At 43.8% G+C, this 13,470-nt stretch overlaps 1 protein-coding gene and 1 long non-coding RNA gene across 2 annotated transcripts in view; both read right to left on the bottom strand.

The window, feature by feature from the left end:
* Positions 1-13,470, bottom strand: part of FRMPD3 (FERM and PDZ domain containing 3) — a 69,495-nt gene that overhangs the window by 12,328 nt on the left and 43,697 nt on the right. The window contains exon 12 of the mRNA XM_019536287.1: positions 7,760-7,904. Coding sequence (XP_019391832.1) covers positions 7,760-7,904 — 145 coding nt within the window. The remainder of the gene's footprint in view (positions 1-7,759; positions 7,905-13,470) is intronic.
* On the bottom strand, positions 2,991-5,233 carry LOC109310922. Its single transcript, XR_002101342.1, has 2 exons — positions 4,932-5,233; positions 2,991-3,095 (listed from the first exon to the last, which is right to left on the bottom strand). It is a non-coding gene; the product is annotated as an uncharacterized LOC109310922 (long non-coding RNA).

The raw sequence follows: 13,470 nt of genomic DNA, 5'->3' as shown, positions 1-13,470 counted from the left end.
ATCAGGAGGCGCTACTGCACAGTCCGGGTGGCTAGGATCTGGAACCAACTTCCAAGAGAAGTGGTGCAGGCTCCTACCCTGGCAGTCTTTAAGAGGAGGCTAGATGAACACCTTGCTGTGGTTGTTTGAACCCAGTACTCTTTCCTGCCATGGCAGGGGGTTGGACTAGATGATCTGCTCAGGTCCCTTCCAACCCTAGAAACTATGAAACTATAATTCAACAGAATTATGCAGGACTGACTGGACTACCACCACTGAACTTCCCCTTCCAGGAGATGGGAATCCTTCAGGTCTGGGTTATACAGAGTGGATGGGGTGGACTGTTTAAACACAGAAAAATGGGGTTTTAGTGACTGTGCAACCTAATGCTTGGAAGTGAGGTACCCTCCAGTTTCTACCCCTTCCTCATGCCCTTACAACCCACCAATGTCATTTCAACCAAAGAACCCACCCTCATCATCACAAACATGGGAAGGACTGCTGGGAAACACAGCCTCCCTCTTTTCTGCTCTCCTTTACCTCCTGATTCCAGGGTTGAAGCTGCGGCTGCCCCGAAGACCTCGGCTGTGGCTGCCCCGAAGACCTCTCATCAAGAAGGGAGAAGGAGGTTGGATTCAGGACTGGGAAATCAGGTTATGAGCCAGTATTGGGCACCAGCCACCTACCCCTGAAGCTGATCTCTTGCCTGTTTTTGAAAAGGGAAATGTGGGAACTGCCAAGGGGTCTGCTGCATAGTCTAGTCCTCCTGTGCTCTGGTTGTTTGTGCTTCTCTGGCTTCTGGGAAAGTGTTTCAAAACACTTGTCCCAACCAGGTGTTCAAGGGCAGGTGTATGAGGGAGCTCCCTCTGAAGAGGGCAGTAGGTACTTGTTGGCTCCAGAGGAAGGGGCAGGTTCAGCCCTGAGATTTATCTTCCAGTCACAAAACTGAGATCCCCATCTCAGACTAAGCGGTAAATCCCCAAGTCTGTCTCAGTGAGGAAGGATCCCCTCAGTGTGGCTTCTGTTATGGCTTCCATCCTCTGCACTGGTAGCCTCCATAAATGCCAAAATTGCTAGAAGCTGGCTAGTGATTTTGAATGCCCAACACAAGTCCCCTAAAAGGGGCCTGCTCTGTGGACAAACTGGGCCTCAGCCCTCTGAAAACCCAGTCCCTTCATGGGCCCGCTTCAAGATGTTTTGAACAGGACACCTAAGAACCAAGGTAACCACAATTCTTTATCCCTTTTGGAAAATGTTGGCCATGCACCTTCCATTATAAAGCACAATGATAACAATGGCAGAACCCCCCAGCACAGTTCATCAAGCATCCAGTGGAGGAGGTGAGTGTTTCCACATCAGCACTTGTACAAAGGCAGCAGGAATATTGCTCCCAGGTATGTACCCTTTATGCGATACCTCTGTTCAACATCATCTCTTTGGGGGCCTGAAAAATACATACAGACTGCAGGTACATGCCCACAGCTCTTGTGATGTGTCTCCACAGGAGCAGACAAGCTGTGCTATGAGAATCCAGTGTTTCTTTTAACTGGCAGAATGACAGGCCTTTTTAAATGGCTAATACATGCTGTGTCAGCTTAGATTTGCCTTGCAGAACAGATATTAAGCAATTCTAATACGGGTTGGAATTTGCTATGAGGTGGGTGTAATTATTGCTGCTTTCCAGAGACAGAGAAACTGAGACACTGAAAACTTGAGTCCTTTGGCCAAGGTCACACAACAAGGCAGCAGCACAGGCCAAATGCCTGTCTTGTGATACCTACTTCCTTCTCTTAATACCACCCTTCCCTGTAAAAATGGTCCCTATCTGTTCTGCTTCCACCCCAATGCAGAGAGGATATTATAGAGTGAATTCCCCTTCTCCACTAACTATGGTGAGTAGTCTGAAGGCCCAGCTGTGGAGCTCTGTAAGTTTCATGCCAAAAAAGATGTGAAGGAGGCAGGGAAAATTATTAGAGAGACAAGAGGTAGTCAGGAGAGGGGCAACCCTGCCTGTGACACACATGGAAGAGGCTGGTTTTGAACAAGCAGATCTATAATTGGCACACCAGGCAAACTGTCCCTGGCCCATCTCCCAGGGGGTTTGAGACAGGTAGCCAATTCCTGCTCCTTTGTGGCCCGCACCTGTGCCTTTAGCTGGGCAGCAACAGGGCCAGGCTGAGGTACTCACAGGGAACGGGAAAAGAAGGATCCTCTAGGGCTAGCTGGAAAAGCCCCTACCTGAAAGTTGTGCTTGGCCCACCACTTTTCCTGAGGCATAGGAAGAAGGTCTTTCCCAGCCAGACTCAGGGACTGGCCCTAACCTAGAGATGTGACGGCCCAGAAGAAAAACAGAAAAATTTGGAAAAAAAAAAATTTCCCCCCATTTTTTCCAAGGACTTTTTTTTTTTTTTCTGAAAAATTGGAAAAATGGAAACATTTTGGAAAAATTTAAAAAACTTCTTATGAAATAGTTTTTTTTAGAATGATGAATAAGATGTTTAAGACAAAGTGTTCATATATTGCCACCCTTTACTCCCCCAAAATGTTTTCTAATAACTATGTAATAGGAAGACTTTTATGTAAGACTATCTACAGTATCAGATCATTACAATTCCTGTACACTGAGGACAAGCAGTACAGTACAACTCTCAAATTCAAGAGCAAGATGCATTTCTGCTCCCAGGGGGCACTGCCGTTTTCACAAAAGAAGGAAGAAAGATTCAGTGGCTTCTTTGCTTGTGGACTTCCTCTATTGTTGACTTTTGATTTAGAGGTTGGTGGATCTGCTCCTGTCCTCCTGACTAGGCTCAAAGGACTGGGAGTGGACACTGGCAGCAGCATCCATTCATTCCTGTAGAGATTAGAAACAAGGAGCTTATTGCCCTTCTTGCTCAAAAGCCTCAGGAAAGGAGACAGAGCAAGTCTAAAGGTTCTGGAGTTGGAAGAAGCCTGCCTCCTCCTGGCCCTATGACTTTGACATCCACAGAAGTACAGAAGCAGCACAAAGGAGCTGAAAGAAACTTTACTTCTTTATTGAAAGGTAAGAGTTTAAATTTCTCTGAATTCAGTATATTAAACTATATTTTAGCTGCATTAGTATATTTTCAAAACTAATACTTGAATTCCAACTAATCTGATGTTTTGTGATAAATCACCCAACCTTAGAAGTGAATTGAGGCATGTGGGGCAGGGAAGTTGTTCACAGTTAACTCTGAGGAGGCCTCTCCTCCATCCATTACTAAATTTGTACATGCTGTAGCTTAGTGCTTATATATGCAAGCTAGCCACTAAATTACATTTTTCTTTTTTCTCCCTCAGCAAAATGGTGTAACCAACTTCTAGCATATGGAAACATTTCCACACTACAAGTTATTCTGAGAAAAAAATGTGATTTGCAAATACTGTCAAATGAAATATGCATTTCCAAATGCTACTAGGATGACCAAACACATCCTTGTATGTAAGAAGTGTCCTACAGACAATAAATAATCCTTCCTGGGTGTAAGTAAGGGGGAGGCAGATCATGATGATGAAAGTGCAAGTAGCTCTTTCCAACATTCTTGATCCAGAAGTCCTCCTACTGCTGCTGCTGCTTCTTTTTCTATAATATCAGCATCACAAAGGGTTGCCCAATCAACATCCTCAAGTAACCAAATATTGCAACCAACTGTATACAAAAGACTCTCAATAGCTTCATTTCTAGACAAGATGACCCCTGAAGATCAGGGGGGAAATGACCAACCTCTTGCAAGAGCAATATATTCAATAACTGAAAATGCATATTAGCAGGAAGCTTTTAAATTACTAAGACCATCATACCGTTTGCCCAGCAGGCATTCTTTGAGCAAGCCTCTTTTAGAGTCAGAATATGAACGTGTAATGCAATCTGTGCAAGGAAAATCAATGAAGCACTGTCTTGTAGTACTTACAGATGGATGGACAAATGTGTGAGGAGAAGGAATCATAAATTTCGTGATAACAACACCTCAACTAGTTTTTTATAGATGCATTAAAACAGGAGAGAACAGGCATACTGCAGAGTATATCAGTAGTAAAATATATGAAGTCCTACAGAAGATTGGGGGTGGTAAAGTATTTGTTCTGTTCACTGACAATGCAAGTAATATGAAAGCAGCATGGGAGATCATAATGAATAATTATCCACATATTACTGCAATAGGATGTGCATCCCATGGGCTAAACTTGCTTCTTAATGACATCATGAAGTTGGACACTGCAGAAGTTCTATAGAAGAGCAAAACAAGTTATAAAACATGTAAAAGCTACTCATGTTGTAGCTGCAGTCTTTAAGAAGAAGCAGAAAGAAAAGAATGCAAAGAATAAAATAGTGACACTCAAACTCTGTAGTAATGTAGTGATCTCATTTGAAAGATTACTAAAAACAAAGAAGCTCTTCAAGAAACAGTAATAATTGAGGATCTTAAAGTACCCAGAAACATAAGGAACACTGTACTTGATGAGGATGTCTTCTGGGTTCAGCTGCACAATGCCCTGAAGATTCTAAAGCCAATTTCTTCAGCAATCACTGCATCTGAATCAGATAGTACACTTTTGTCAGACATTCCTTACCAAATGGCCCAGCTAAAATCAACTGTTTTTGAGAATCTAAATGTATCTCCACTTACAAGTACAGAAGAAAGAAAAGTGAAAGACTTTATTAACAGATGGGAAGAATTTTGTTGCCAGTCATTTCATGCTGCTGCAAATCTCTTGGATCCAAGATTCAAAGGCAGAAATATTACTGCCACTGCATTTGGCTGGGTTACAAAACAGGCAACACACTTAGGACTTAATGTTGGAAAGGTACTTTCATATGTTGCAGAATACAGAACATCTTCAGGTATTTGGTCCAGGAATGAAGTCTGGGACTCTGCCAAGCATATCCCTCCTACAACATAGTGGCAAGGCCTTTGCACAACACAGCCTTTGACTCCTCTTGCTTCTTGCCTACTTCAGATTCCTTCATCTTCTGCAGCATGTGAAAGAAACTGGTCTATGTTTGGAAACACTCACATCAAATCAAGAAATAAACTAACGTGAAAGAGTAGAGAAGCTTGTCTCAATCCGGGCAAACCTTCAGTTTTCTAAAGTCCATGAAGATGATGAAAATGAAGTACAAAATGAGACTGATTAGACAAAGTTTCATGTAGCAAAATTTGTATTCAATGAGTCTTGGTTTTTTTCCCTTTTTTTCTCAGTTCTTTTTCTAAAGACGAGTGCTTTCTGTATCTGCTTGACACTGTGGAGGAGACTAAGTCCAGAATACATAATAATTTTCTTTGTTTTACTATGTCAATAGTTTCTTCTATTTTTAAATTTAATTTTTGCCTGCTTCTTATAAATTGGCAAAAACTATGAGATGCTAGGTTCCTTAGAGTCCAGCAGCTTGTAGCTCCATTTGTAAGAAAAATTAAAAACATTTTAAAGTAAATTCAATTAGTAAATTTGTAATTATTGTCTGAATAAACTATACCTTTAAATTTAATAAATATACCAAACTTGATAATTTTATGAGCAAACCAAGTTATACGTTATACATTTTATGTTCTTAAAGGTGCAAGGTGAATTAGATCTGTAAAGAGTGCTAAGAAAATAAGTATTACATATATTTCAATTTTTCCCAAAATGTCCATTTTTTCTGGAAAAAAATGGAAAAAACTGTTTTTTTTCCATTGCTTCAAAATTTCCAGATATTTTACATCTCTACCCTAACCTATGGTGAGCAGACACTTTGGGGCTTGGAGCTCTGCTACGGGCTTTTGGCTACTCTACCCCTCTACACCTTAGTGGCTAGTGCTGTTCTGGGGCTTGGGCTGGGGCCTTAATCTGCGAGGCTGCAGCCTTGTTCTCCTTTCTTTAGCCAGAAGGGACACTGGAGACTCTGAAGCAAGGCCTAGGCTTTGAGGACTTGGCTCCATGAGTGGAGGAGGAGATAAATAAATTAATTAAAAATAAGAGCATCCAGGAGGACATGCAAAAAAAGCGAGGTCTTGAACCAGCAGCTTCACAGGGCCATCTGCCATCCTTCCCCAGACAGACACAGTGACATGGCCTCTCTACGGGACATTTACAGTTTGGGGGTTGGGACTGGGGCTCCCTCAGCGTCATTCCAAGGGGGAAGGGAAGGGAAGGGGGCTGTAAAAAAATTAAGAGGCAGGAAGGAGGAGGAACAACCATGCCCATGACACACAAAAAGGAGGAAGGTACTGAACTGGTGGCTTTGGCACTGGCATGCAAAACACACAACAACTGGGCCACCTGCCAGGGATGTTGGGCTGCTCTGTCCCTCTACATATTGGCTGGCTAGTGGCATTCTGGGGAAGGAGGGCTGGGTTTGCAAGGCTATGGACTCACTCTCCCTTCTTTATGTGACAGGGCCATTAGACACTAGGGCTGTGTGAGGCTTCGGACAGAGCTTCGGATCCAGAGAAGCTTTGGATGCTTCAGGGTCCAAAGCAGCACATCCAGGTCAAAGTGCTGGCCTTGTTAGGCTTCCCGAAGGGGTTTGGAGTTTCTGAAGTGCTTCCGAGCCGCCTTGGAGATCCAGCCATAGGGTATAATAGGGAAACAAAAAAATATCAATAACTTTGTTGTTTTTTGTCCGATTTGGATGAAATTTTCAGAGGTGGTAGACTCTGCAGAGAGGATGAAGCCTGCCAAGTTTCAAGAAGATTGGTACAGGGGGTTGTGGGGAACAGCACCCCAAATTCTTGAAAGCAAAACTCATGTTACATCTAGGCGTTACAACAAAGCGGTGTGACAACTGCAGGAGTGGTAGCTCTTACTGAGGCCACAAAGTCTGCCAAGTTTCAAAAAGATTGGTGTAGGGGTTTTGGTGCAACTGTACCCCAAAATCTTGACAGCAAAACTCCTGTCACGTCTATGTGTTACAACACAGGAGGGTCAAAACTGCAGAAATGGTAGCTCTTACTGAGGCTGCAAAGTCTGACAAGTTTCAAGAAGATCGGTACAGGGATTTGCGGGAAACTGCTCCTCAAGCTGCGGACAAGCAAAACACGTGACATGGGTGACACTGTGTGTGGTAAGGCGCAGCAGGGTGAAGGCTGCAGGGATGGTGGCCCCTGCTGCGGCCACAATGCCTGCCAGGTGTGGAGATCGGTGCAGGGTGCCCCCAAACCCCTGCACCTATCTCCTTGAAATTTGGTAGGCTTTATGGCCTCAGTAAGAGCTACCACCCATGCAGTTTTTACCTCCCTGTGGTGTGACACACAGCTGTGACATGAGTTTGGCTTTCAAGATTTTGGGGTACATTTCCCCCCAAACCCCTGCACCTATCTTCTTGAAACTTGGCAGGTTTCATGCTCTCAGCAGAGGCTACCATCCCTGTATGTTTCATCCAAATCAGAAAAGAAACAATAAAGTTATAGATATTTCTTTGATTCCCCATTATACCCCATGGCCGGATCTCCAAGGTGGCTCCAAAGCTTTGGACCTGCTTCAGCCGGATTGAGATGGAAACCTGGTCCGGAGCTCCAGATCAGATCACAGCCATCCAAAGCGGCTGGATCTGAAGCTGGATTGGATCACTGCCGACTTGCAGAGGCCTATTAGACACACTCTGCTTGAGGCAAGGCCTAGCCGGGAGGGATTGTCTCCCCAGCTGAGGTCCCAGAGGGTGTGGCTGTGGTCTCCCTCTCTTTTCTTTAGGCAATAGGGAAACTAGGGACTCTCCATTTGTGTCAAGGCCTGGCCTACACTATGGGGAATGGGCCCACAAATAGCAGAAGCTGAAACATACCTGCCTTGATAATCTGAGGAGGTGGCGGCTGACTGGGAGGCCGAGAGAATATCATCTTCTTGGAGTCCACCAGGAGCCGGCAGTAACCTGCTATCAGGCAGGCGAAGTTGGTGGCTTCAGGCCATTCCATCAGCAGCACTAGGGGCTAGAAAAGAAGGTAAGGAAAGTGTATAAGAGGGCTTAATAGGTGAACAAAGCAAGCAGAGAACTCTGAAGGGTGTGGCATTTGAGAGCCCATATTTCAGTCTTTCTACATGGGAGAGGAATGCTACCTCAGTACTTATTACCCCTGTTTATTCCCTCAACCCTTGGTACCACCACACAACCCAATGACCCTAGGCACATAACAGCTTTATAACCAGTATGACTGATAGCTCCTTCCCTTTATGCCCATACAATAGAAGTAGGTGAGTGTTCTCATTGTATTCATACCCACCTACAAGTCCCAGGCTAGATGGACCCAAAGAAATATAAGAATGTTGGACTGGAAGGAACCTCCTGCTTCATGGAATCCAGTCCCATGACAACTGCGTGACCTTCCTAATAAAGTAGATCCTAGCAACAAACTTCAGGAAGGACTAGGACTAATGTTTGGGCCTTCCTAACCCACAGGACAGACGTACTTCTAACCTCCTAGACAATTATAGCTATGCCTCAGGAAGCATGGGTTGCCATTTCCTTTGAGAGGAACATTTGTTTTTATATTAAGAAAAGTTTAATCCCTACTTTAAGGGAAAATTAGATACAATCTCATTTTTTGTGTATTAAATTTAGCCCCTTCAAACTTAACGTGATAAAACTGCCAAGGTTCCTCAATTTTCTCTCCTCCCTATGATGCTAGGATGAGGCCGTTGTTAGGAGCAGGCTTTTATTTCTATCTGCAAATGTAAGGCTTTGTCACCCTGGCAGAGATGGCTGTCTAGTGTTGACAGGCAGAGCACTTAGTTACAATCACACAGCTTACCCTAGTTCTGAGCAGCTCAGCTGGGGCAAACAGTGTCTTTGGTTGTATGCACCAGAACTTGCACAGTTGCAGCTATGCTGTGGTTGGCTACTGGTGGCTGGAGAGACCCCTAGTACAGACAATGCCTAAGACTGACTAGTCCGTACAAAGTCACTGGTAGACATTCCCTGCAGAGTTCACTCCGGTGCTTTCTTGGGTCTCTGACATCCATATGCAAAACCCTCTGACCTAGTTTGCTGGTGCTTTAAACTGAGACAAGTTGATTTATGAGGCTACAAGAAAAAAACCCAACAACCTTTGAGCACTGCTTTTACTTAGACTAGGAACTTGGTTGGAATACAGGCTCATCCACTTGAGTGCTGACAAATCTCCACAGCCTTCCCTTAAGTCCCCTGTGTGCCCAGAAGGGCAGACAAGTTCTCCCACAAATCAGTTGGAAATGGTCACTGCAGCACAAAGAACAATGGGATATTTCTCCAATGCTCCTAGTAACACACACAGGAAATGAAGACAGGCGCAGGGATGCAGGGGAGCAGGGTGGGCATTTTTCCTGGGCTGCCATTTACTCAGGGGCCACTAACTGCTCAAAGACTTAATTTTATTAGGCACACCCATCCTTCATATCCACTCCAGGACATGAATCTCACAGCAAGGTAGCCCCTTGCGGGGCATGGCCCTCTCAATGAGGTGGCCTCTAGGTGAGCCCAGGTATGAGAGAGGACACGTCAAGCTTTTACTTCTGCCTCTATTAAACTCTTCTTCAGCGCAGAAACAGTGAGTACACAGTAGCTCATGGCCATCTTTCCAGTTTGAGTGATCGCACTTGGGCTAACCGCACCTGGGCTAACTAGAGTGCTAAGGCACAGATACCAGTCACTGAAGTTATTTGCGTGGTGACCCATACCCATCTTCTCTAGAGCGGAGCAGTTCATGAAGTTTTAATGGAAAGCAAACTAATGAGCAATGCAAAGGAGAGCTCATCTCATTGCCCTCCAGAACATAAGAAAAAACTTGTGCCATAGCCTACTCCATAATAGCTGGATGAGGCCATATACTCCACTGGCCACAGTAAGACTCAAACATCCTCTGGGATCATAAGGCATCCAAATGATGATGATGATTATTATGCCTAGTACCATTTGCTTCCAGAGGCCCCAAAGGTAATAAAAGAGATAACAAGCTAAACACGCAAGGCCAGCAAAGGTGGGAAGAGAAATACAGGATTACAGTGACTTAACCAAGGTCAGACAGCCAGTCAGTGGCAGGGCTGGGATAGAATACAGGTCTCCTGATTCCTGGTCATGTGTCCTAGCTGCCCAACAGCACTGCTTCTTGGAAACCATGAACGTCCAAGCCAATACAGCAGGCTTTATTGCTTGGCTGTACCTGAAAGCACACAGCCTCACACACTTAGACGGCTGGGGAGCTGCCAGAGGAGATGTAAGCAGGGTTGGAAGTGATTTGATATAGTTGTGGTTCCTAAGTTATGAACAGAACGGGAACCACCCTGCCTCAGAAGAAGTCTGATGGTTACTTCTTTATCATCTCCTCATAGCCTTCAGCAGAGTAGGGATTGAAGCAGTGGGCACAAGGAATGGATGACATTATGCTTTCTAAAGCAAACAAAACTGGGTCTGAAGATATCCAACCCCATGTGGGGTGAGTGGCTTCAGGACCATCCTGTTTTCCTGCTTCATAGTATAACAGGTGGTTTCCAATGTCTATTGGCCTGTTTAGCACTAGTGCTCAGTACAGTTTACTGATTGTGAATGTTCTCCCTGCTCAGTTGGTGAGGAAATACCATCCCATCCTGGCAGATGTTGACCTGGCCTCAGTTATGCACATACTTGTCCCTTCTGCTCCCTTGAGCTAAGCCATGCATTCTACCATGGTGTCAAGCCACCAGCCCTTAAGAAGAGAAGAAATAATGCTGTTTAGCTCTGAGCTTCGCTTGAACTGGGCTGGGGTTCAGTGCTTCAGCTGTAAAGTCCATGGTGGAGTAAAAATGTTGACTCAGCCACCACTGGACAGCTCTCTTAACAGGAATGAAAGACATAGGCTCAAACAACAATCTTTACCATCAGCACATTCTTGTTTCCCTCACAACAGTGTTTCACCATGGTTACACATAATATGGTCACAAACAATAATGATTATAAGGTGCAAATTTACCCCGCCTTCTGCATGAATAATAAAGCCAAGTTTAGATGAAAAAACATTGAGAGAGAAACAAGAGAAAGAAAGAAAAAGAAGCAGATTCATCTTACAACACAAAGGATTTCAATTCTTAACAGGAGACGCATGGAAAAAATGCGGGCTGCTTCTTTAGCCCCGCTCCTAGCTGTGAAAGAGAGGCACATGCTGATTGCTTTGTGCTGTATGAAGTACTCTTGAGCCTAGGCCTTTTCACCAGGGCTTAGACTTCCAAAGGTTTTTACATCCTCTGCTGAGTGAAGGAGCAGCCTTTTTTTTATTGCAGTCTGTGACAGTAGTAATTGAAAACTACTGACAAAAATGAAGTGATTGAGATCTGAATGAAGCAGAATCAACTGTCAGCACCTGACAGTGCTAAGGGAGGGGACCATAACTGTGGATATTGCTTGTTTATGGATACTCAGAATGGCCCAGAAATTGAACAACCACCCAGAAACATGACAAAGATTTGTACAAATTGTGGAGCTAATGTTTTCTGAACCGTACAGAACCCGGTTGTCATATTAAAAGGTAGCTATCCAAGACTATGCATTGGAGCCAAAGTAAGGGTAGCTTCAATACCTGGTCCATTGGTGTGCAAGATCTGAGAGCACTGAAACCCTGCTTTGGTAACCTAGTTTTTGCTAGATAAAAACTCCATAAGGAAATATCTAAAATATTCGGGAAGAAAATGAAAGACTGAAGTGATCCCAGCTTCCCTGTGTAGGAGTCTTGCTTTTCTTAGACCACACTATGGATATTGCTAAATATAAGCTAACAATGCCTGGATAAAAACAGTAGCCACTGGGTTCAAGGTGGAGAAATATACTCAAATGTGTATATACAGAGGCATACAAAGACCTTGGAACTGGACAGAAACTGGGCTGGAAAACATATACATGCTGAAACATGCTCTGTAAAAGTGGCTGCTGTTTAGAGTATAATAAACAGAATGACTCTGCAAAGGTCTGCAGACCTGAAACAAACAAAGCCAGGAACTGTATTTATCCACCAATGACAGCGAATAATATTCCTGATCACAATGAGCTTAGTATTGATAGAGTCAGAGCTATTCATGCTTATAGAAATAACTTGCACAAGAGAAAAATTGGCTGATGTCTTGTTGGCCCAGATGCTGAGATTATTCAATATAAAGTTGACACTGAACCCCAAGTAAACCAGGAAGCATAAAATATGTAAATGCAGACATGAAGTTTCAATCCAGTACATTAACAAGGGTCTCTCTACCTATAAAGGTAAATGGTATAAGTGTAAACTATGAGGCATGTGAGAAACCAGAGACAAAATAACTTTAAGTTTATACTGGGGATATGTCAGGTCATAGACCAGAAAGATTCATTTTAAGCAGCTTCAATAGGAATTCATCCAATGAATCTTGCATCAAACCAATAACTTGAGCTAGTGAATACACTTTAAAAGGGCATCCAGGCTTGACTGAAGGACAGTAAGTGGTTGAGAAAGCAGGTAGGTAACCTGATCTAAAAATCTACATCTTATTTCCAAAGAGAATGTGTCGTATAGCTGGAGTTGGCTGAAAAATAGGAATATTAGTATAAACAATTTTTTTTTCATTTGAATGTGAACTTTTGACAAACAGTTATTAAAAATTGAAATGTTGGTGATTTTGGTCAGCTTTATATACAGCCTCTGAATCTTGTTACATTCCTTATCTTCACATTTGAAGAGCTCTCTGGTATCAAAAATCTTCATCTTATAAAGGTAAATTATGGGTCTTGGCAGTCGTTGAATTTTCAAATGGACTAAGTTCTGTAAAGCATGAATAGCTCTGACTCTACCTGTAAATCCATTGACACTATGAGGTTTGAAATTTTAGAAACATCAAGATGAAATCATGAAGTGTTCTTTTCATCTTTAGGCAAACATTCATCCCAACAGTGCCACTGTACTATTAAAGATTGGATAAGGAATTCAGTTATAGCATCCAAAAAGAGCATTGTTAAGGAAAGTACAGATCCCATCAGTGACATATGGCCAGAAGTCTATACCAGTAACAGATAACAGTAACAGTTTCATAGTTTCTAGGGTCGGAAAGGACCTGAGTATATCATCTAGTCTGACCCCCTGCCATGGCAGGAAAGAGTACTGGAGTCAAACGACCACAGAAAGGTGTTCATCTAACCTCCTCTTAAAACCCCCCAGGGTAGGAGCCTGCACCACTTCTCTTGGAAGATGGTTCCAGATCCTAGCCACCCTGACCGTGAAGTAGCGGCTCCTGATATCTAGCCTAAACCTACCCTCTGCCAGCTTGTGACCGTTACTCCTGGTCACTCCTGGTAGTGCTCGGGGGAACAGGAATTTCCCCAGTGCCTGCTGATCCCCCCTGACTAGTTTATAACAGGCCACTAGATCCCCCCTCAGCCCTCTCTTTTGGAGGCTGAACAGGTTCAGATCCCATAGCCTCTCCTCATAGGGCCTGCCCTGCTGTCCCCTGATCATGTGAGCGGCCCTTCTCTGGACCCTGTCCATGCTGTCCACATCCCTCTTGAAGTGCGGCGCCCAGAACTGGACGCAG

The sequence above is a fragment of the Crocodylus porosus genome, unplaced genomic scaffold (assembly GCF_001723895.1).
Source record: "Crocodylus porosus isolate Cpor-Errol unplaced genomic scaffold, CroPor_comp1, whole genome shotgun sequence".
In the NCBI taxonomy this organism is placed as follows: domain Eukaryota; kingdom Metazoa; phylum Chordata; order Crocodylia; family Crocodylidae; genus Crocodylus; species Crocodylus porosus.
This window is presented reverse-complemented; position numbering and strand designations above follow the sequence as displayed.